This window comes from Drosophila innubila, chromosome X (assembly GCF_004354385.1).
Source record: "Drosophila innubila isolate TH190305 chromosome X, UK_Dinn_1.0, whole genome shotgun sequence".
Lineage (NCBI taxonomy): Eukaryota > Metazoa > Arthropoda > Insecta > Diptera > Drosophilidae > Drosophila > Drosophila innubila.
This window is the reverse complement of record NC_047626.1, coordinates 25952656-25977301: the sequence shown is the minus strand read 5'-3', so window position 1 is coordinate 25977301 and position 24646 is coordinate 25952656. Positions and strand designations below refer to the sequence as shown.

At 41.7% G+C, this 24646-nt stretch overlaps 5 protein-coding genes across 6 annotated transcripts; 3 read left to right on the top strand and 2 right to left on the bottom strand.

The window, feature by feature from the left end:
- Positions 1 to 378: 378 nt before the first annotated feature.
- LOC117783165 (pneumococcal serine-rich repeat protein) lies at positions 379 to 14303 on the top strand. The gene is made up of 6 exons (XM_034620429.1): positions 379 to 800; positions 880 to 1497; positions 2030 to 3338; positions 7734 to 13172; positions 13573 to 13818; positions 13887 to 14303. The coding sequence occupies exons 1-6, from the start codon at positions 795 to 797 to the stop codon at positions 14078 to 14080; spliced, it is 7812 nt and encodes a 2603-aa protein (XP_034476320.1). The 5' UTR covers positions 379 to 794; the 3' UTR covers positions 14081 to 14303.
- On the bottom strand, positions 4772 to 7144 carry LOC117783189 (probable sulfite oxidase, mitochondrial). Of its 2 annotated transcripts, XM_034620468.1 has the most exons (3): positions 7015 to 7144; positions 5760 to 6941; positions 4772 to 5700 (listed from the first exon to the last, which is right to left on the bottom strand). In XM_034620468.1, the coding sequence occupies exons 2-3, from the start codon at positions 6679 to 6681 to the stop codon at positions 4889 to 4891; spliced, it is 1734 nt and encodes a 577-aa protein (XP_034476359.1). In that variant the 5' UTR covers positions 6682 to 6941; positions 7015 to 7144; the 3' UTR covers positions 4772 to 4888. The 2 variants fall into 2 exon arrangements, with proteins under 2 accessions (XP_034476359.1, XP_034476351.1); XM_034620460.1 differs by having other exon boundaries at positions 5760 to 7144.
- A 192-nt stretch (positions 14304 to 14495) lies between the features above and the next one.
- LOC117783215 (L-xylulose reductase) lies at positions 14496 to 16681 on the bottom strand. The gene is made up of 2 exons (XM_034620491.1): positions 16235 to 16681; positions 14496 to 15201 (listed from the first exon to the last, which is right to left on the bottom strand). Exons 1-2 carry the CDS (start codon positions 16540 to 16542, stop codon positions 14781 to 14783), a joined length of 729 nt encoding a protein of 242 aa, XP_034476382.1. The 5' UTR covers positions 16543 to 16681; the 3' UTR covers positions 14496 to 14780.
- A 2056-nt stretch (positions 16682 to 18737) lies between these two features.
- LOC117783206 (odorant receptor 10a) lies at positions 18738 to 20641 on the top strand. The gene is made up of 5 exons (XM_034620479.1): positions 18738 to 19276; positions 19726 to 19913; positions 19987 to 20276; positions 20329 to 20481; positions 20539 to 20641. The coding sequence occupies exons 1-5, from the start codon at positions 18738 to 18740 to the stop codon at positions 20587 to 20589; spliced, it is 1221 nt and encodes a 406-aa protein (XP_034476370.1). The 3' UTR covers positions 20590 to 20641.
- Positions 20642 to 21946: 1305 nt separating this feature from the next.
- LOC117793963 (gustatory receptor 10a) lies at positions 21947 to 23318 on the top strand. Its single transcript, XM_034634429.1, has 2 exons — positions 21947 to 23080; positions 23148 to 23318. The coding sequence occupies exons 1-2, from the start codon at positions 21947 to 21949 to the stop codon at positions 23304 to 23306; spliced, it is 1293 nt and encodes a 430-aa protein (XP_034490320.1). The 3' UTR covers positions 23307 to 23318.
- The last annotated feature ends 1328 nt before the right edge of the window (positions 23319 to 24646 follow it).

The following is a 24646-nucleotide window of genomic DNA, read 5'->3' as shown; positions in this document are numbered from 1 at the left end:
GCTGTCATATCCAGATTTCCTTAGTAATTATTCTGCATAATATATATTTATTAAATTATCCATTCTTGAAATGCAAGAAACTTTCAACATTCTCCATATTAAAATCACCACAAAAAGTAAACAAACACCAAGTGTGGCCAAATAATGTTATCGAAATGCACGGTCTCACATATTATCGAAATGAAATCAAAACGAAATCAGCCTAAGACTTGATTTCGTGAAATATCTTAGGGTTACTACACGTTCCATACTATACAAATACAAATCTGTAACGAAACCAAATCCGAATGTGTTTCAGGAATTCCACTAATCTTAACAAAAATGGCATTGAAACGAAAAATGATCTAGATCAGTTTTCTCGGTCTGGCAACGTTCAAATAAACGGCAACTTTTTTCTACGAGGTGGCAACGTCTAGACTACCACAGCAAAGACGCTAAACAACGCAAAAGCAAGGGACGAAAATTTCACTTTGATTTGCGTTAAAAACATAAAAGGGCAGCAACAAAACCAGATTAAATTGTCTGGAATAACTGAAGCACTGCGGATGAGCCGTGCAACAGTAAAAGCAGCATAAATAAGGATAAAGAAAAAGCCAATACGAACACGCAACGCGGCAATCCGTGTCGCTGGCAGAAGACTGCCCCCGAGGAGGTGGAGGTTTTTGGAGTGCATCCAGTCCAAGTCAACATAAACATAAACAATCAAAGTGAAAATGAGCAGCCACTTTTGATAGTAGAAAAAAGTGGCGTTGGTATTCAGTTCTACAAATAGCGAACGTTATTCACAATATAAAATGCAGGTGAGTGTTTGTTATTCGTAATAGCAATTGAATTCAATTGAAGCTCATATACTAACTGTACGTTTGGGGTGGTTTGCAGCAAGTGGACGATCCGCCATCGTTGCCCGTGGGCACCGAGGTGAGCGCCAAATACAAGGGCGCCTTCTGCGAGGCCAAAGTCAGCAAAGTGGTGCGAAACATCAAAGTGAAGGTCGCCTACAAACAGGGACTCGGATCGGGCATTGTCTCCGATGATGCAATAAAGGCGGCACCAGGTCAGCTGCGTGTTGGCGCCATCGTAGAGGTGCGTCATCCGGATCGCAAGGAGAACGTTGAGGCGACCATAACAAAGATACAGGATTGCTCCCAATACACGGTCGTATTCGATGATGGCGACATTACAACATTGCGACGCACGGCTCTATGTCTGAAAAGTGGCAGGCATTTCAATGAGAGCGAGACATTGGATCAATTACCGTTAACACATCCAGAGCATTTTGGTAATCCCGTCGTTGGCGGGCGACGTGGACGTCGTCGCGGTCAACTGAACGATGGCAGCTCCGATGATGATGACGAGAGCGATGCCAAGGAGGTGGTTAACGAGAAGGAGGAGAACATTGGCAAGGTCGTCTGCGTGGAAACGGAATCGAAGAAAAAGGATAAAGAGAAATGGTTCCCAGCTCTCGTTGTGGCGCCCACGGCACAAGTGAGCAAACAAGTAAGTTCAAGCTACCAACTCCTGCTGATTCCAATTGAATTTAAGTAATTGGGGTAATTATACCACTTATTCGTAGAGTAAATTGAGTATACTGTATTCACTGCAATGTATGTAACATTTATTTTTGATCTTTCGAGTCGTTATAGCTATGTCCGTAACAACACCTATACCTTGTAACTATTAGAGCTAGTATAACTAAATTGCGCACACAGATTTAATTCAACAAATAAGTGTATCTTAGCAATCATAAGAGCTAGCGACTCCAAATTCGGTGAACAGGCGCGTAGTATTCCTACAGATTTTATAGTACTTTCATAGTGTTAACTTCAGTCCAAAATTCTTAAGATAGAATACTCTTTTTAATTGTGGTAATCGCATGAAGATCGGATAAGTTAAACAATAGTTAGGACTGTTTTAAGGCAAACTATTTAAATTCATAGATACAATATACATGTACTAAGTGACGGGTATCTTTTAGTCGGTAACTTCACTATATGGTTACTACTTTTAATTGAAAATGAACATTTTGCAGGCAACTGTGCGCATACGAGTCAAGGACGAGTATCTGGTGCGTTCGTTCAAGGATGGACGCTACTACACGGTGCCCAAGAAGGAGGCCAACGAGTTCACACGCGAAATGGCAACCAAACAGGATGGACCCGCCGTTCTTGCCGCCATTGAATTTCTCGATGGAAGCGTTTTGCCCGCTCATTGGGATCGGGATTCGCTGTTTGGCTTATCAAATTTAACAAGCGATGATGAGGGTGAAATCGATTCGGATTCATCCGATGATGAGCCGCACGAGGAGAAGGATTTGTTTGTGGCGCAATTGTATAAATATATGGATGATCGTGGTACGCCATTGAATAAGGTGCCATCGATACAGAGCCGCGACGTGGATCTCTATCGTCTGTTCCGTGCTGTGCAGAAACGTGGTGGCTACAATCGTGTCACCGCCAAGAATCAGTGGAAACTTATTGCCATGCGATTGGGATTTACGCCGTGCACATTGTCCGTCATGAATCTAGTGAAGCAGGCATATAAGAAGTTTCTGCAACCTTATGGCGATTTCCATCGCAAACTTGGTTGCTCCATGTTGATGCCGTCACGCAACTCGAATCGCAGCAAGGGACGCAGCCTTGTGCGTGCCAATTCGGTGGCGTCTCCCAAACCCGCGGACACCACTAAACTGGAAACTAGCAAATTGGCAGTGGCTAATCAAGCAGCTGCTGCCATTGCCAGCAGCAGCAATGCTGCCTCCTCCACTGCAGCAGCAGCAGCAACCACTTCGACTGCCGCCCACAGCAGCGGCGGCGGCAATGCAACAGCTGCCACGCCCCTTAGAGCCGCCTCAAGAGCCTCGCAGTCAGCAGCCGAGGAATCGGAAAACACAAGCGAATCGAGTGTCGTCGTGGAGCCGGTGAAGAAACAACGCAAAGCATCTGCCGCCAGTGGCAGTGGCAAAGTCAAAAGTCTTGTCGAGAAATATGAAGAGAAATCTGCAGAGAAATCCAGTACAACAGCAGCAACAACAGCAGCACCGGCAGCTGCAACGGCTGCCAATGTCAGCAGCAATGCGGCAACAACATCAGCAGCAGCAACTGCAACAGCTGCTGCGGCAACAGCAACTGCAGCTGCATCTTCAGCTGCGGCAACTTCCGCGAGCAGCAAGGATGCCGAGGCGGATGTGCCCCTGTCGAAGATTAAGGCGGCAGCTGTCACAAGAAAAAGCATCGACAAGGAACCCAGCGCCAGCGCCGCTGGAAGCAATGCATCCATCAAAGCGTCCTTGGCATCGGCATCGGAAACGCAACGAAGTCGGGATGCATCACCAACAACGGGTAAGTGGACAAGTTAACTGTCTCCAGACAATCTTATTAATAGAGACCAAGACTTAAACCAAGAGGGCTATTCTAAGAATATATCAGACACATCGAGTTGCGAATGGGTTATACCTAGGAGTTTAGCTGATTACCAATCCGCATTCATTCCTATTTCTAGTTAGTCCAGCTCTTAGGCAGCTGTTGGATCCGGCTAATCTTTGTTCCAGTTAAAATCATGACCAATCCTTACAAGATAATTTTCTTTCTAAATTCGAAATCATCATAGGATAAAGAAAAGTCCATATTCTCAATCGCTTCTCAGAAAAAATTCCTTTGAGTTATGCCCACCATTGTACAAGAAGTTACTTTATAAGATATCTTCTTTTTCCCTTAACCTTTTTTTATTTTACTATGTCATAAGTTTCGTCCTTTTCCCATCAAATTCTGAACTTTTTCTATTTACTGTCCCAAATTCCGAATTCAAATAATTTCATTTATCGATTACACTAGGCAACAAATTTAAACTTTTTGGCTATTACAAGAACCACACCCACTTTTTTTGGATAGGTTATATGACGAAAAACATTTTTTTATTTTTTAGAATTTTTAAAAATTTGGCCTTTTTTATTACAATTTTTCAGATGTGCGCCCATATTTGTCATCATTACTCGAGAATGCCAAAAACCGATTTTCAAAAGTTTTTTTTTCTGAAAGCTAATTAAAATATCTATAATTCATTAGTACGAAGATTTAAGATTTAAACCAGTATTTTAAGAAGCATAAATTTTCGAATTAAGAAAATTATAATTTTTCTTAAGCTTTTTCATTAGCTTTTTTACTTTAAAATTCGAGGAAAAGTCGAAAAAAAAAATGTATTACATTTTCTTTTGTATTTCATTTGCGTATATGATATAGTAGACCGATTTCAACCAAATATGGTCAAAATGTGTAAAATAACAAGAAATTGATATTGTTAGATTGGTTAAGATATCTCAAAAATCACAACAAATTTTCATACTGATAGTCAGGAAGTCATCAAAGTCGACAAAAACATGCCTATACACAAAAATCTAAACAAAATATCATCATTTTCTTAATTCGAAAATGTATGTCTCTTAAACTACTGGTTTAAATCTTAAACTTTGTATTATTAAAGATATATTCATAAGCTTTCAGGAAAAGTAAAGCTTTTGAAAATCGGCTCTGTCATTCTCAAGTTATGATGACAAATGTGGGCGCACCTCTAAAAACAAGGTACGAAAAAAAGCCTGATTATTGAAAAATTCTAAACAAAAAAAAAATGTTTGTCGTCATATGGGCCCCCAAGTCTATATAAAAAAGCGAATTTGGTTCTTGTATTTTTTGGCTGTTGCCTAGTGTTATCGATCATTTCAAAGTTACGAAAATTGCCTCTTGGTTCTTTCTGATTATAGTATATCAATATAGAAGTGTTAATATTTATATATACAAATTTTATGTAAAAAGCTGCGATATGATCGATATAAAGATTTACATATGCATATATCGAGAAGATAAGATAGCGTCACATTTGCAATTGATCGATCAGATTAGATAAGCTTCACTTTGACCTTATGATAGGCATTGGCCAGAACACCACGTAGATTCCAAATGTGCTCAAATGCCTCTGGCTGCACATTGTAAGCGGAATCGACGGCCTTGGCCCAAATCTCAATGTGCTGGGCATTCTTCTGATCGGATGTGATCGGCAAACGTGCTGTCCATAAGGACCAGCCATAGTGTCTTCCATCGGGCAGATCTTCCTGCTCGAGCTCGGCAACGTGCCACGTCTTTCCACCGTCGCTGGTCAGATCGACACGGACAATACGTCGTCCGCCTCCGCTCCAGGCGTAACCACGCGCCGTAATGCAACCCTCTTCATCGACCTTGACGTGCTCCTCTGGCATCGGTGTGCAGATGGCCGATGTGACGGGCATCGATTGTATGGCTAGAGATTTGCTAAAATCAACAGTATCCCAATCGGTGCTGGGACTGAATCCCTTGTAATCATTCTGCTGCCAATGGGAATCGGATTCATGATCTGCAACAATGATGCGGGTCAACCATTTGACATTGCGTGCACCAACAGTGCCGGGCACAATCACACGGATTGGATAGCCATGATCCCGGCTCAATGGCTCATTGTTCATCTCGTAGGCGAGCAGAACATCGCCACGTGGATCCATGGCCTTGGATAGTGGTATCGAGGCGCCATACGGATGTGATGTCGGATCCAAATCGGCGCCCTCGAATATAACATGCAATTTCTCACTTGGTTGGACGCCCATGGCCTGCAACACATCGCAGAGTCGTGCTCCCGACCATTTGGCATTGCCCACAGCACCAGCTCCCCAGGAGAGACCTACAAGTGCAGAGATTAGTGATGCATCCCATGCATGCCAACTGACTTTGTTGACTCACCCTTGACCGGCTTGACCCGCGTCATTTCAGATCTTCGATTGCCACCGCACATGATGGCCGCGGTGACAGAGTGCTTGGGCAATGCCTTGATCTCCTCCAGCGTTAGTTTGTGCTGCGGCTTGCCATCGCCCGATTCGACCTCCAGTTCAAGCTCATATTCATCTGGTTGCAGTGTCGGCACTGGCAAATGATTTCTCACATAAAATAATTCATTGGGCGTTAGGAAATGATCCGGAAGCAGACCAATTGGTGGTTCCGCATTGAAGGGTCTCTCGCTGGCTGGCTTGAGCAGGGCATGTCGCTTGGGTTCCTGTGACCACGGCGAATCCTTCTCATCCACAACAGCGACATCGCTCCGATTGAGATTACCAATGCGAAATCCCTCGAGCAGCTCCAACACCTCCAGCGTATTGTGCTGCTGAAAGATGGACCAAAAGGGATCAATGGCACTGCCCGCCGCCATCATGATCTTATCACCGCCAGGATGATTAGGTGCAAATTCCGTTACATCATAGACACCCACACCGTATGTTATCCAAATGCCCGCCTCCGGATTATTGTGCTTGCCCACATCGTCTGCACTGTACGTGGGCAAATCCTCACGCTTTGTGCTGTGCCAGAGTCGCGCCTTGGTTTCCTCATCCGCATCCGCTTGGGCGTGAACGACAACTGGCGAGGAGGAGGATGAGGGATTACGTTGCTTATCCAGCTCATTAAAGAGCAGAATCCCAGCTGCAATGCCACCGATTGTTGCAGCACCATAAACGATGCCATTATTGAAACGTTTTCCTCGCGTTTCTCCTTGCTCCTTGTTATTGTTGTTGTTGTTGTGCTGTTCGTGTCCATGTTGTGTGGCACTTGTGGCAAACCAACGATGACGTTGCAATTGTCTGCTCACTGTGCTCACGAGTCTTAGTCGCATGATTATATAAGTGTGACTCTTGTCACATCAACTTGAAGCTATGAAATTAATCCCGTTTTCTTTGCGCTGCCTTCGTTGTTGTCGTCCGCTGCATTATCTGGACGAAGCGACTGTGTCTCTCATATGGGTGTGTGCGGGTGAGCGAGACACAGTTTATTTCCTCTTCTTCTTCTGTTTGTTTTTCTTTTTTTAATATTTGTTTTTTAATTCAGCACCGGCCTCCAAATTGAACTGAATTGAGTTTGAACTCTTGATAAGCGCTAATAAACGATTTCAATTTCGTTTTATTTCGTTTTAATCTCCGACGGTTTTCTCTTTCTCTCCTCTCCTCACCTCTTCTATCCACCGCTGCCTCTTGTAATCTCTGTTTAATATTACCGGCGTGTGCTAAAATCTTCTGTTCGCTTGTTTTGTTTTCGCTTTTTACTTCGCTTGTCCCACCGGCAAACGCTCACTCACACCTATCGATAGTTTGGTTGCGTTATCGACATAGTATCTGTTAGCAGGGAGACAGCATACGACCCTGTTTTGCTGAGCATGTGGGATACTCCCTAGAAAAAATACTTTGCATAATAATATAAATTGATAAATAAATTTCGAATAATTATGTACATACACTGAAATTCAACGATTTCAAAACTCTCAAATTCAAACTTATTTCACTTAATCTTTAAAAATATATATTTACAGTGTCTTTAATAATGTTATATTTAAGAGTACGGCCGAGTTTGACTTTTCTTCTTAGAAATTAGTTAACCATAAAGATACAATATGTGACTAATTTTTTAAATAATTTTAGTAGGGGAAAAATTAAAAAAAAAACCCTTAAATCAAAGATTTAAAACTTGTTAATACTGCAAAAAATTTAGAGTCCAGCGACTGTAATTTGTTTAAAAAACATTATTCAGGAATTCTTAACCTGTGCGAAAATCGATGAGTTTAAGGGAATACCCTCGATGTAAATGCATTCGTGAAATAGACAGAAATAGCAACAATATACATATTTAGCAAATCGTTTAATATATATATTTGTCTTTCTCTAACCCATGCAGCGTCTGTAGCAGCAGCAACAACAACATCGACAGCTACAGCAACAACAACAGCAGGTGCAGCAGCAACAACTGCAAGTGCATCAGCAGGAGGGGGAACAAGTGGAGGAGGAACTACGACAGCAGCAACAACGAAGAAGGAGAAGCACCAACAGCGCAAACAAGTGGATAAAAGCGATGAGAAACGCGGCAAACGCAAAAAGGACGAAATAACGGTTGAGAAAATCGACACGGGAGATTTTGTAGTGGGTATCGGTGACAAACTGAAGGTGAATTACCACGAAAAGAAATCACCGAGCTCCCATGGCAGCACCTACGAGGCGAAGGTCATCGAGATTGGCGTGCAGCGTGGCGTGCCCATGTATCTGGTGCATTACACCGGCTGGAATAATCGCTATGACGAGTGGGTGCCACGCGAGCGCATTGCCGAGAACCTGACCAAGGGATCCAAGCAGAAGACGCGCACCATCAGCACGAGCAGCGCCAACAGCGGCGGGGCACCAACCTCAACAGCATCTGCTACTGCTGCTGTTGCTGGTGGCAACAACAGCAACAATGGTGGTGGTAATGTTGCCACAAGCGGTGGCAACTTCTCACTAAAGGAAGGCAAAGCAGCCGGAGCAGGAGGAGGAGCAGCAGCAGCTGGAGGAGAACAACAACAACAACAGTCACTAGGTAGTGCGTTGCAAGGCGGGAGCAAAACTGCCGGCAACACAACCACAACAACAACTACGGCAGCCGCTGCAGCTGGCACAACAACAGCAACTGGATTGGCAAGCGGGAAACGTGGACGCGGACGCAGTGACTCAATGCCGCCACGTTCAACGACACCTTCATCGGTGGCATCCAATTCAAGTCGCACCAAATCGCCAGCTGCCTCACAAACACAACTCAAACAGAAGCGTCCGACACGCACGTTGCCAACACATCAGCACAGCAGCAGCAACAACAGCAGCGGCAACAGCAACAACAATCAGTCGCGTCGCATCTCAGCCTCGGCGTCCGTGTCGGCAAATGTTTCGGATGCTTCCATGGGCAGCGATACGGATACGGATTCCGATGAGCCAGTGCGTCGTCCCAAACGTATCAGTGCAAAGGAGCAGCAGCAGCAGCAGCAACAGGGCAACTTTGGCAAAACAAAGGCAGCAACAACCTCAGCTGCAAGCACTTCAGCAACAGTTGCAACTGCAAGTGGCAAGAAAGCTGCTGCTGCTGCTGCCGCTGCCGCTGCTGCCGTTAGGCTGGCACGTGCCAGTGGCAGCGAGGAGAGCGACGATGATGAGGATGAGGAGCAAACACAATGCCAGCCGCCCAACAAGCAAGCAGCAGCAACAACACAGCAGCAACATGCGACGCCAGGACAACGACAACGTGCCGGTAATCGTGCGCTAAGCAGCGGAGCAGCAACTGCTGCAACTGGAGGTGCCATTGGTGCCACTGCTGTAGGAGGAACAGCAGCTGCAGGAGCAACTAGTGCCGCTGCCGCCGCCAAGGGGCGGGATTATGATCTCAGCGAAATACGTTTGGAGTTGAAAGGATTTCAACCACAGTTGCACGAACGCAAAGATGCGAATGCCATCAAAAGTGAATCAACAAGTGAGACACACGTGAAGCAGGAGCTGAGAGTTAAAACTGGCGGCAGCTCCACAGAGCAATCATCCGAGACGGATTCGTATATGGATGAGGAGGATTCGCAGTCATCCGAGAAGATTGTATATCGCAGCAAGCAAACGAGCAGCGAGAAAGCAAACAAATTAAATGTAGATAAAGTCAAGACAGCTGCAACTGCAACTGCAACAGCAGGAACAGCGGCAACTGCAGAGCTGTCGGTGGAGACAACAACAAGAAGCATCAAAAAGGAGACGGAACAGTTGCAATTGAAGCAGGACACATCAGCTGGTGAGGAACGCAAAATATTTAAGACAGAGCCCAAAGAGGAGCTGCTAAATACAAAGCCAACAACAGCAGCAGCAGCAACAACAACAATGGCAACAACAACTTTAATTGCACCAGCACGTTTCGGCAGCAACAGCAGCAGCAACATTGCAACAAGCAGTGGCAAGTGCACCTCGGTGATTGTGGAGAAGCCACTGACATTGCTCAAGAAAAACGAAGGAGCAGCAACAACAGCCACAACAGCTATTGCAGGCGCAGCAGCAGCAACAATCCTGATGCCCGCCAAGAAATTGGAACTGCTCAAGAAGCAGCAACAACAGCAGCAACAGTCAGCTGCCACATCGGAGGCAAGCAAAAAGTTTGTGGAGCCCGTGTTGCACAAGGAGACGGCAACATTAAAGGTGGAATTGCCAGCTGCCTGTTCGCCGTCGAATTCCAGTTCCTCATCCAGCTCCTTCTGCTCCAGCAGCAACAACTCCGCCATTACGACGGTGAGCATGAGCAGCTCCTCGGCGACACGATCTCTGCCAGACATGAGCAAATTGGAGATAAGCAGTGGAACATCAACAGCTGCAGCTGCGGCAGCAGCAGCCACAGCAACAGCAACTGTTGCCAAGGAAAGCAATAGCAAATATAGCAGCAGCAGTGTTGTCAGCAACATTGCCAGCGGCATCAAGTTGCTGTCCTCTGATATTTACGAGTTTAAGGACACGGAACCATTTGAATTTGAGAAACGCATCTCACCCATGGCAGCCATGAGCTGTGGAGGCGCAACAGTTATAGCCACAGCGACGCCAACAACACCCAGCAGCAGCAGCACTAGTAACAACAGCAACATGCCAGCTGGTGGCACCATTGTTACTCCTGTTGTGGCACGTAAACAGGCATTAAAAGAGAAGCATGAGCAACAACGTGGCTATGCAACAGCAGCAGCGGCAGCAGCAGCAACTGTTGCAGCTGCAAGCACAGCTGTTGCTCTTGGTGCCACAGCAGCAACAACATCTGCTGTTGCAGCTACAGGCAAGGCCAAGAAACGTGGTTCCCCATTGAAAGAAAGCACAGACAAGCCAAAGCTGCAGAAACTCGAACAGCAGCAGCAACAACAACAGCTGGCGGCAGCAACTATGCCCCAAAGCACGCCAGCAACTAGTCCCAACAGCATTAAAACAACGTCAGCCACAGCAAAAACAAATGTCGCAGCAGCAGCAACTGTTGCACTTGCAAGTGCAACAACAACTGTTGTTGCTGCTGGCACACAGCTGCAACCGGGACATGCCACGCCCTTTGATGTGCTGCGTAAATCGCCCAGTTTTAATCTAAACATAACAGCCCTCAATGAGGAACTGGCACAAACGGTGCAGGAAACAACGAGAGCATTGACGGATGCATTGCAGCCACCAACAACACCCTCCTCCACACCTGCAACACCAGCAACGCCGCCAGCAATAACAGCAATGGCAACGGCAGCTGTTGCTGCAACGCCAGCAATTGCTGTGCCCGTCTCCCCCAAACTAAGCACACCGCCCCAAGCAATGGGCGTGGCCAAGACCACACAGCAACAACAACATGTTGTTGGCAGTCCATTTATGGAAACTCGCAACGTTTTCGAGTTAAGCACATCGAATGAAGGCAGCGGTTACAGCTCAGGGGAATCGAACAAGGACAACAAACTGGAGAAGCTAGAGAATGTCAAGATATTGCTGGCGGGAACAGCGGGTTCATTTGATTTGGATGCTGTGAAATACGAGCAGAAGCCGAGCTCCATTGCAGACAAGGTGCTCAAAGCTATCAGTCAGAAGAAGGAGGAAGTGGAGCAAAGCAAAACCAAGAGTCAATCAAGTGACAACAGCAATATGACGATCACGATGATGGAACAGAGCAAAGAGGAGCAACAATCCTGCTCCTCCTCCCCCACCTTTTCTTCCGCCGCCACCGCCCCCGTCTCCTCGTGCAACATCAAGTCCGAGCCGGGCAGCTCGCTCAATCTTAAGCTGGACACATTGAAGCTGTTGAGTGAGCCGCTCAAGATTCAAACGGGCGGAGGAGGCGTGACATTGCCGGTCCTCAGTGATTTGTATCGTCGCACAAGTTGCAGCAACAGTCCGGAAACCAAATCCATTCTGGACGCCTCGCTGTCGGCTAAGAATAGCGAACTGAGTGAAACCATACAGAAGCTGGAGTGTGCGATCCAACAACGCAAGACACCAGTCGCTGGACAATCCTTGGCTGGCTCATCCACAGCTGGAACACCGCCAGTGACGGCAACGGCGCCTACAAGCTTCTCTGATGAGTCCATGGACAGCACGGACTCGGAACAGCGTCTGGTCATTGAAGATGTCATGACGGAGGAGCCGAGCTTGGTTAGCGAGCTCAAGAGTCCACTATCCGAGGCATCCGGCAGTCTGTCGGGCAGTGCGTCCGTCAAACTCGAGCTGAAACAATTGACGGGAGTTCCAGCTCCCAATGCGTTGAAGCCAATGCCAAGAATGCCAGGAGCTGGAACTGGCACAGCAATTGCAGCGGGAATGGGTATGGGATTGGGAGCGGGATCGGGATCGGGAGCGGGTAATTCACCTGTCATGTCCAGCTGTGTGCCCATTGTGCTGCCAGAGATTCCAGTCTCTGTTGTCGTTGCACTGCGTCATAGTCCTGGCAGTCTCAGTCCAGCCCAGTCACCCAAAACGGAGACCAAACTGACAACGTCAACGACAACAACAACAACATTGCCCGATGATAGCAACATGTTGCTGCTGTACAGACCACAGAGTCCCACATTGTCCGATGCGGTTGCTGCTGTCGTTGCTGCCACAAGCACAACAATTGCAAGCACATCGACAACCACATCCGCGTCCCTGTCCCGACCATTTGTGCTGCAGCCGGCAAAGGAGACGGCCGTCACTCTGAATGTCTCTCCAGCTGCAAGCAGTCCACTGATCAGCGATGCCACCCACAATGAAGCGGCCATCAATCTCTTGTGCGAGGAGACCATACCCGGCAGTCCGGCACCCAACTACAGCAGCAAGGATGAGCAGCCAAGCAACAGCGTTGTTGTCGTCACAGCAGCAGCAGCAGCAGGAACAGTGCCAGCAACTCTTGCACCCGCTGTTGTGGCAACAACATTGAGCATATCTGGCATAACGCCTTTGCCACCAGACACGCCTCCACCTCGAGCAGTGACCGCGGCTCTCATCAATCAACCAGCAACTGCAACTGTTGCAGTTGCATCTGCAGCTGCCACAACAGCAGCAACAGCTGCTTCAGTCTCGCCCAACAGTTCGCCGGAGTCACCAGCCTGCAGCCAGGATGACAGCAGCGAGGAGAACGGCAGCAGCAGTCTCCTTCGTTTTGTCAAGAAGTATGTCGAGGTGGAGAGCACATCTATGGGCGGTAGACGCAAACGTCCTCGCAATAAGGCATCTGATGCCAACGCCCAATCCCCGGCACAGGGACAGATGACAGCTGCTGCAGCTGCCGCCGAGTTGCATGCGATGGGCAAACGTCGCAGGCAGCAACTGAATAGCATGCGAAAAACAACAACAACAACGGGTGAGTTATTGATGTGCTTAATATACTTACAGTCAAGAATTGCTATAACGAACTTCTCTTTCACAATTTATTTCTATTCGCAAACTACTCGCGTAAACATTTACGAATTGAATCTCAATTTTTCAATTGTCAGAAGAGAAGTTGATTCCACAAAGAACTGTCATACTCCTCTATAAAGAACATTTCTTATTGAAATTTAATTTTAAAGCAACATTTGCAATTTGTACAATTAAGTTCCATTTTATATTTCTTTCTACAAAGAACAATTCTGTATCTATCCAATTAGAATTAGCTTTGTAACAAATTATGTGTCATAAGATTTGCAGTTCAACTGTAGCTTAATATGCATTCATATAAATTTGCAAAAATAATTATTGAATTTATTTAATATTTCCCGCAGTTGGCTCCGATACGGATGATAATTCCGACAACATTGTGACCACACAACGTCAGAGTGCACGCCAGCAGCTGTTGCCACAAGCACAGCAGCAGCAACAACAACTGCAGCAGCAACAGCAACAACAGCAGCAGCAACAACAACAACAACAATTGCAGCAGCAACAGCAACAACTGCAACAGCAACAACAAACAACAGTCAATGCATCGGGTGTGCGTCCATGTCCATACAACTTTCTCGTCGAATTGGGTAAATATATATAATTACAAATGAAATAAAAACCCTTTTTGAATGTATCCTCTTCTCTTCTTGTACAGATCCCTCGCTCAGCGCGGAGCAGTGCATACTGATATTGCGCAAACAGATTCAAGATTTGCGCAAGGCCTACAACACGATCAAGACCGATTTGGCAGTCATCGATCGTCGGCGCAAGAAGTTGCGACGTCGCGAGCGTGAGAAGAAGCAACAACAACAGCTGCAGGGCGGGCAGCAGGGCAAGATCTGCACCTGAATACACAACGGAGAAGAGAATGAGATGCAGAAGCATACCCTAAGAGTTCTATTTCGATATCATGTATCCAATATGTAATACATACATACATCATATATAATTCATATATATGGCATGGATTTTAAATGGAGAATTGTAAATCTTGTATTCAACTTACATTAGAATTGTTTTTTTTTTTTTGCCTCTCTTTACTTGTAACTAAAGAGAAAATTATGTGTAATAGCATTTAACTGTTCACAAATTTCAAATATAAATACATGACTACAAGAAGTCAAATTAAATTCAAATAAGAAGCTTCCAAATTTAAATTGTATAGCAATTGTAATATGTCGCTGAAATCATAACTCTGGAATATTCTCTTTCTCAGGCTTAAATTTGATCAAACCTTAAAAATTATTAAAATCAACCAAAGTTGTTTGGGTTGCTAGAGATTCGTAGAAAATATACCTATTTATTTCCTTCCAAGTTTGTTTTACAACAAAAACTATGATAATTTACTTTATGAAGCTCTCGAATTATAGCTGCAGTTCTGATTTTCGAGTGAATTCTGAAAATTTCTTATATATTTAGTTAAAAGTTATTTTCTAAATTGAACTAAAAAACATGTGAGTTCATAGAGGTGCTTAGGAAACACTATAATATTTTTTTAAAAAGAGCGGAAATTAGAACGTTTTAAAAAGTAAAAAATGATTCTAAGATTCTAGGATACGGAATAGCCGCCCTCGAGATTGATGTGATGACCGTTGACAAAACTGGATTTCTCGCTCAACAAATATGCAATGGCGTCGGTAACTTCGTGCACTTCACAGAATCGATTCAGTGGGATGTGCGCCAATAATGGACCACTTTTTGCCGGCTCTGACCAATTGTCGCGTCCCATGCGGGTGAGCACCACCGTTGGATTGACGGAATTGACGCGTATCTGCCGTGGCCCCAGCTCCAAGGCCAGTGACTTGGTTAATGAATCCACTGCCGCTTTGGTGGCACTGTAAGCTGTGTGTCCAGCAAAACTACGAGATGCCGCAATGGAAGAGACATTAACAATGGAGCTGCCATTGCGCATTTTGGGCAACACCGATTGGGTCACATTAAAGACAGCCTTGATGTTCACATCAAAGTGGCTGCAATTGAAAAAGTGCTGGCGTTAAGACTAGGCACATACTGCGAGGTTAGGCATATAAGTTATAAAAAAATACTTCTTTTTTTCTCAATTACTTTAATTTTCTATGCTTTTTAAAGCCATTAAAATTTTTAATAAGAAAATGATTTTAATTTAATTAAGATTTGTTACTTTATGATTTTCTTATCGAAGTCTCAATAAATACTGCAATATAAAAAAGCACTAGATTTATGAATGGGACGTTCTTTGTCAAACGGAACAAGCCTCTGCACAAAATTGACGTGGATGGATGATCTTGACCTTAAAATTTTCGTTACTGATCGCTCTTTCGAAAGCCGAGGGGCACTTTTTGAAATTTCAAAATGGTTGCCCAAAATAGCGTCTCAAAAACACGAAAACCTGAGGTTCCCGTATTGAAAAAATTGTTAAAACTAAAATACAAGTCAGATTCGACTAATTTTGGGCTTAAGTTATGGGCAATGAAAGTCACTAAAAATTTAGTATGATAGACTAGTTAAATCTAACATGGCGGATCCAAGACAACAGCTGAACTTTCAAAATGTTATAAGACGGGTTTCTTACTTGTATTCTGATTGGATTTATTCACATTTTGAATTTAATGGGTATTTTGGGAGCTCTTGTTACGAATAATACGACTGAAATCTATTAGATAGGCGACTCAGGATGTATAAAAGTGACAACATATTTCAAAGTGGTTAATTTTCAAATCTTTTGGTGCTCACATTAGTTTAAGAATTCACATGAAATCTTGGATCCGCCATAGATTAGATCATAGTTAGATTTTACTAGTCTATCATACTAAATTTTTATTGACATTCATTGCCCATAACTTAAGCCCAAAACTAGTCGAAGTTCCGTTTGAAGAAAAACGTCCCAAATACTTTTTTATCAAACTGAATTTTTGGAAAGCATAATTTTAAAAAAAGTAAATATAATCATATTGAAAAAATTTTCTTGTTTTTTTTTCAAAGACTTATCAGCCCACCCTCGTATAAGGTATTAGATCTATTTACGTATCAAAATCGCTTTCAGTCAACTGCTCGAAGGGCTTGATTATGGCCACGCCCGCATTGTTAACCAGACCATCAAGTTGCGGCACCGCGGATAGCACCTCACGCACATTATCCCAATTGGAGAGATCGAGCAGCAGGGGTTTTATGTGTTCCGGATCACATTCAACGAGCTCCTTGAGTTGCTGTTCCTTGCGTGCCACGGCAATGACTGTGGCACCAGCGTTAGCCAGTTGCTTGACCAGTGCATTCCCAATCCCAGAGCCTGCCCCAGTCACCAATATCACCTTGTTGCACATATTGTCCCACATTTTTGAATTTATTTCTATTTTTGGAATGCTAATTTCTTTCACACACTTGATAATCTTGAATGAAACCTGTCGCAACTAATAAAAGTGTCTGGCATTAGATTTGCGTCGTTTAGCTCTGGAAAAGTTCAAATGAACGGATCATTAAGATGAACGAATGAATTCATTAATATTAATATTCATTATTCATTATATCTGTAATTTTGCAGTTAAAGAGGCTTATATATAACTTTCTTTAATATTATTTTAACTTCAAACACAAATAAAATTTTGAATAATGAGGCCTGTTCAGATTTTTCGAAAGTGAATATCTATAACCGGTTTTTCTTTCTGATTGAATTTATTTTTATACAAAGAACTTATGTCCGATAAAGTTAAAAACGTTCATTTTGAAATAGCAAAAATATATGCAAAAGTCAAAAATGATACATATTATAAAATGCTTCAAAGCAAAAAGAAAAAGCCGGAACAGGTCTGAAAATAGGCACATGAAGTTACGTGATTGGATTAAATTTCTTCATTCTCGACACATTAGCAGTAAACTAATTTCATATATTTTTATGTTTTGAAATGCAATGCCAAAGGATACTCAAAATACCAATATACTCATTTATGGCCCATTTTCAACGGGCTCTGGGAATAAATACAACACATCATGAAATTAATTAAAATTTTAAAATACATTTCATTTATATCAAGAATCTATTGTAATCTATTCATCGATTATGACCAATTGAATAACTGAGCTAAATTACTAATTTAGTTCACGACTGAAAAATGAACGATTTATTCATTAAATCGAGTCCCAAACTCCATCTGGCAGTGTTTACATCTTATCTTCCTAATCTAGAAATGAGCATTTGATTGGATTAAACTTTACGTAAGCTTCTCCCTTGTCTTTATCAGCAGCTGTGTTGCCACAATTTCAGGGGCCAAAATAACAAATTTAATACATTAAAGTAATTAAAAGTGCAAAAAAAACTTTTTTAATATTGTACTCTACCTATAAAATTACAAGAATTCAAGAAGCTAAAAAATATAAATTGTAATATTTATCATCCATTGAAAATAGCATTTAACCTTTTTATATGCATTCTCTTCTTTATTTATTTATTTATTTATGCACGACTAAAAGCAGTCGGCAAAGAAAAAATTACCAAGTATAAAATTAAGTTAAAGATTAAAAATACAAATACAATTAAAAATAAATTATGAACTGTAAAGAGAAAAAATTAAAGTTAGATCTGGGGTAAGCAAAAATTTAAGTTGGTCTTAACGAGCTGCCTTTGTTTAGATTTGATTTATTTATTTTCGAATATTTTATTTTTCTTAAATATATCGAAACTATCTGCCGATTTAAATATAATAAGGCCATGTATTTTGAAAAATAGCCATATTTCTAGCTAATAGCTTTTCTCAATATTGAGCTAAAAAGGCAACACAGATTAGCATAGGGCATTCAATGTCACGCTAATTACTCTTTCCCACTCTCTCTAACTGTCGCTCTTTCGTCTCCGTTAAGCTCTTTGCTGATAAGCAGCAAACACTTTGAAGAAGCTGAACTTGCGAGCAATTAAATTATACATGAGTTACATACATAGTTAAAAGCAGGGACTGAAAATAAAAAAAGAATGTGAAGAAACGATGATACACTTTATCGTCAAAGTTTCTATTCTTCTTTTTAGTTATCGAAAGGTCCACGATAAGCATTTATTTATAATTTGTATAATATAAATCATAATATATTCTTATTTTTTAATTTAAAATAAAAGTTACATTAACTTATTTTTGTTATGTTTTGAATTTAAGGTGTCTAGCTCTCTGCAAATACTAAAGAAAAGAAAACTATTCTAACAAGTAAAACATTTCCTCATTTAATAACGAACTTTTTAGGAAATCAAGGAAATCTTAACATTCTCAACAGAAAACTAAAAATTAGCCACACAACTGTACATATGTATAGTACTCTATAGGGATATGAGATAAAGGATTTTTACTTATTTCTCATGCAGTCGATTAATTGAAAAACTGTGTGAATAGACAGCTTGAGCATCGAAACTTTTAAAACTAAGCTAAACTAATTGCTTGCACAACAAGTCGATTAGCAAATTGGCTGAAGGTCAAAAGGCCAGAAGGTCAGCAAGGACTGCTATAAAAAGTAAAGCTCAATCGAGGAAGGCACAAGAATTGTTCAAGACATGGCTAAATACTTTGCTTTTCAATATCTGCGAAAGAACCAGCCATTGGCCCTTTATTTTTACGCCGTACCGCGATTATGTCTGAGCTTAATGGGCTATTGGCCGACTCCAAAGGCCAAGTTACAGTGTCGTGCTCTCGTCCACTTTGCGATATTGACCATCGGAGTGGTAACCGAATTGCACGCTGGCTTCATGTACGTAATTTCCAATCAGATTACGTTGGCACTGGAAACATTCTGTCCGGCAATCACCTCGGCGGTTACCTTGTTGAAGATGTTCCTCATGTTGCGCCATCGTCGCGATCTCTTCTACGTGGTGAGCCATCTAAGGCATCTTTTATTTGACATTAAAATTGCTGATGGAACGCATTCAATCATACGCCAAAATTCTTTAATGGCGGCAAGATTGAATTTCTGGCCAGTTTCGGCCGGATTCTCTACGTGCAGCTTATACAATCTGAAGCCATTGCTATTGGCCTTGTTTGTCTATCTTCAGGGACGCAAGGATGAGATTGTCTGGAGCACACCTTTTAATATGACGTGAGTTTCTACCATACTTTTAATTCTGACAATAGATTTTGAATAGATTTTTGCTCAGTTTATAATAATTAATTCGGCATTTCCAGAAAATCCATGACCACATCGAGTCAGTTTTTTTTTTTATTATTACTTTTTCTAAATCCAAAATTTCCTTAATTTCAAAAGCTTAAAAATACTAACGAAACCACACAAGGATTTATTTCGTTTTAATATCATTAAAATACTAAACTTTTCAGATTTTTTAGAAGATATATATCTAAAAATTACCTTTATTTCTGACAATCAGATATTTTTGTGACTGTCATGGAAGAATTTCTATAATAAAGAGTGTCTATAATAATATTAGTATCAAGATTATAAAATATGATTTTTATACGTCATTTTTATAAATATAAATTAACGTATATGTATGTAAATCTGCCCATCTTCAAATACATATATTTTTTCAGCATGCCCAGCTTTCTACTGCTCTCACCATATTTTCCGGCTACGTATATTTTTATTGCCTATACGGGCTATATTACGGTTTTCATGTTTGGTGGATGTGATGCCTTTTACTTTGAGTTCTGTGTCCACATTGGCACACTCTTCAAATCTCTTCAGGAGGACACGCGTGCTCTCTTTCGTCAACACCGGAGTGAGTTACACTCTACTCTTTTAACATATCTCTTTCGCTTTGGCTCTACTGATTCTCTACTCAAACTAACCAGATGTGGTGCAAATTGATGGAGTGAGATCTGCACACTTTGAGGCATCATTTGTGGTGCTCATCAAGCGACAGATTCGTATAATTGAGTTGACGCACTTCTTTCGACAACGCTACAGAACCATCACCATGTTGCACTTTGTGTCCGCCAGCTTGGTGATTGCCTTTAGCATCTTCAATCTGATGACCGTCGGTGGCAATGGACTCGGAACCATGCTCTACGTCGGCTACACGGTGGCAGCTCTCAGTCAATTACTTATCTATTGCTACGGCGGCACTTTGGTCACCGAGAGCGTAAGTTCTAGTTGATTTTTTGGAATATCCATTTTCCTTCATTTTCTTGTAGAGCATGGAATTGGGTACGGTGATGGGCACCTGTTCCTGGCATCTCTGTCTGCCCAAACATCGCCGTTATGTACATCTCTTTATTCTGCGATCGCAGAGAGCTCTCACCATGGCAGTACCCTTCTTTTCCCCCTCCTTGGGCACCTTTGGCGCGGTTTGTATTAAAATCTTCCAACTGTGTGTGTAAATTAAAAATATTTTCTCTTTTCAGATATTGCAGACATCTGGTTCGATTATCGCATTGGCCAAATCCTTTCAATAATTGCAGCTCTTATTATCTTTATTTTTTAAAGAAATTCTTAATATTTTATAAAAATTCCCCTTTTTTTCTACATAAAGACTTGTTTCTATTATTTATTGTCCGTTCGTATTGACATATTTAAAATATTTATAAGCCCTAACATGTGTATATTAAGTTCAGGAAGTGTTTTCATAAATATCATAAAAAATATTCTTTTTAAACAAAATAATAAAATTTGAATACAAAATTACATTCCGCTTGAAAATCGGTGCAGTTTTGCCAAAGTTATAAAGTTTTTAAGTCGGCCAAACCCTTAACCTAGCAACTTTACAAGTAAAAATTTTTGTCCATTTGGCATGGACATAAAAAAGTGCCAGAATAGAATTGAAAGTGTTGTTTTATGCTAATTACGATATAAGAAGTCGATTTAAAGTGAAAACTTGACACATAAAATTTTCAAATTCCAAAAATAAATTTGTTTAAAATCGACACCAAGATTTGGAGCGAAAATTTTGTTAACGAAACTAACTTAATTAAACGCAGAATGAATTAAGAGACCAAACCATGATCAAAGTGATCCGTTTATAAATAGACTCAGTTTTGACCAAGTTATGTAAGTTTGAAATTGCTTCAACTTATGACCTAGCATTACAGGTTAAAATTTTACATACAGAAAATAACTAATTATTTTTGGAAAAATTCTGGAAACCGTTCCGGTAGATACGTTTCGATATATTTGGTTCTTGAAAAAGAATTTATTTCGGTTATGGGGGCGGTTTCGGTACTAAAAATGAAACGGTTAGTATTGGTTAACCGTTTCGGTACCGGTTTCGGTATTATTTCCTGCTTTATTTATTATAGTCTCTAAGATCGTTGCATTTTTTCAGACTGCAGGATGTTGAGCCTGCTCACGATAAAATCCGCATTGTTGGATTCACAATTTTTGCTTCAGTTATTTACAGGGTATGCATTGTATACTATAAAAATCGTGGAATCGTAGATGTTTAATGTAACTTAGTGTAACGCTCATTGCGCTCTATTATTTTTTTCTATTCCTCTATTTATATTTTTTTTTTATCTCTCTTCCACATTTTTCATACTTGACACTTTTTCGACTCCTTACTCTCTCTATCTTTCTCCCCATCTCATACTTGTTGAATTCATTGATAAACGAATTGCATTAACACTGCAATAAAATACAATTTCATTGAGCTTGATCTTTTAGATTTATTACACACGAATTAATATGAAACCGTGATTATCAATTTTTTCCACACTACGTCAACTATTCGGGGGCATGCCACGCAACAATGTGTGCCACAAAAAAGGCCCAAAAGGAGCTTTCAGCTCGCAGTGTAGCTCCGTCTGGCCGAGCGAGATGTCAACAAAAAAATCGTCCTGTTCAGCGTCGTCAGTCGGCAAGCAAAGTTTCTGGGAGAGACACGAGTACAAGTTCTACAAATATGGACATATCTATGCGAATATCTATGGCCAGGTGATGATCGATTATATGCCACAGGAGCCGTTGCAAGCACCGTTAAAGACGCTACTCATCGTTTACAGTCACGCCTTCAGTCTGATGCTGATTGTCGTCGTGCCGTGTTATTTTGGCTATAACTATCGCGAATTAATGGCCACAATTGATCAACGAATGCAGCTAGTGCTCTATGTATCATTTGCCAATACGCTGATCAAATATGCCACAGTTATTGTCACATACATGGCCAACACATTTCACTTTAAGGCCATCAATCATCGGTGCACGTTGAAGCGAGCTCGTTTGGAAGCGAACTTCACTGCCAATTATCGTGGTCCGCGTGGGCCAAAGAAACGTTTCGAGTTGTTCATGTACTACAAATTTGTGCTGATCAACATCATGATGATCATTCAGGTGTGTGGCATATTCGCTGTCGACACGGATGCCGATGAAAATGCCGCCAAATTGCGAATGCAATTCGCCATCTATTCGTTTGTGCTGTGGAACTATACGGAAAACATGGCCGACTTTTTCTATTACATTAACAGCAGTGTGCTCAAGTATCTGCGGCAGTTGCATCAACAATTGCACTCACTTTTGCGGCAAGTTCGACGACTAACCAATGTGCCACGACGTGGGCGTGGGCGTGGGCGTGGCCGTGGCATGTCCATGGTCAACTGTTGCCGGCTCTGTGATCGATTGAGTTTGTTGCGCAAATGCTTTGCGGAAATTCACGATTTGTATGTCGAGAGTTTTCGGATGCATCAGTGGCAGTTGCTTGGCCTCATGTTGACCACGTTGATCAACAATTTGACCAACTTCTTTACCATCTTTAATCTGCTGGCCACACATTCCCTGGCCAATGTCTCGTATCCGATTGTGGTCAGTGTCGTCTACGCTCTGGCCTTCTATTTGGACACCTATATAGTGACTCTGGTCAATGAACAAATCAAACTGGAATTGTACAATCTGGCACTGAAAATGCGACAATTCTACAGTTACCCCTCGCTGCAACCGCCCAGTCTGGACCAAGAGGTACGCTGATGAATCGGATGAATCATAACAATTGACAAAATCAATTTTATTACCTTTTCCATTGCAGTTGGAACACTTTTCGTTGCAACTGTTGCAATATCGTCAGCCCATGTTATGCGGCCTGTTACATTTGGATCGTCGTCTCATCTTTTTAATCTCTGTGACAGCATTCTCCTACTTTATAACTTTGGTGCAATTCGATTTTTATCTGCGCACCACACGCTAGTGACTAAGCTCGCATAATACTGAATAAATCAAGTGAAATCATATCATCACACTAATCAACATGCATGTCATACCAATTACACTAATTGCAAGTCCATTTCACTTATTTCACACGAGGGTGGGCTCAAAACTTTCCAGTCTGCGTCAAAGTTATTGACCTTAACAGTCAGTCTAATGACATTATGAACATTGTTTGTGTGCAGTTGACAGGCTGTTAGAAAGGTCTGTAAAGCTCGTTCTCTTCACGAGGTAAAAGTCAAGTGACAAATGTCTTTCCATGCCCCAAAATTTCCGATACCCAATTTTGTGACGACCGTTATTAAATCTAGTACATAAACTAGTCGGAAAGGCTACAGTCGAGTTCTCGACCATAGAATACCCGTTCCTTATTTCAATATGTATTAATGTACCTTATAGAAATTACAATTTAATAAAAACTACTGCATCAATTGTATAGCTTCGAATCTGTGGGGATTTCAAAACGGGATAAATCCTCATCATCAATTCTAAGCTTTACTAGCGGTTTGATACCTTTCACCTCATTTGGGAAAGGCCACTACAAATTTAAATTTTTTTATTATCTTTTGAACTAGCTAACGAAAAATAAAATAAACCCCAACGGCCACGTTAGGTCCCATCATTTACATTTTGCTCCTCCCACTTATTCCCGCTTAACTCATGAGCCAGGTGACTTAGCAAAAGTCCAAGAATGCAATTTTGTCAGTTAAGACTATACCTTTCGATCTGTATATAACTTGATTGGACAGTTGGACAGTCTCAGCAAATTTTCCATTTTATCTGAATATATTGCTAGTCGCCTTTCCCACAATTCGTGCTGCTTTCGTCACTAGCGCGGACTGCCGTCCGCAGTGATAAATATTAATGTTGAATTTGAGCTAATAATTACACGCAATACTTGACAAAACTCAATAATAATCCAAGTAATAGTAAATCTCGGGAAACCTGAAACTATTCTAAAGAAATATATAAATCGAGTATATAAACAAGTCTGTAAAGCTTAAAAATGTTGAAGGTTTTATGATCATTATGATCATACAATTGATCATACAATTAATATTTGTTTGTATGATATGATATTTGTTTATATGATACAAATTAGCTTTCAAGTTGTTTATGAAACGAATGGGAAATGAAAGCTTACAATACTTACGGCAGCTTTAAAAAAAAATACAGGGATGTGGAAAAAATTAGTGATGTAAAAATACTTGGAAAAATTGACAAGTCGATTTTAGCGGAAGTGATTTTCAACTACTTTAACTCGATAATATTCTTATCGTTCAAACGAAACAATTAAATTGATTTCGATGAAAAATCGGCAAA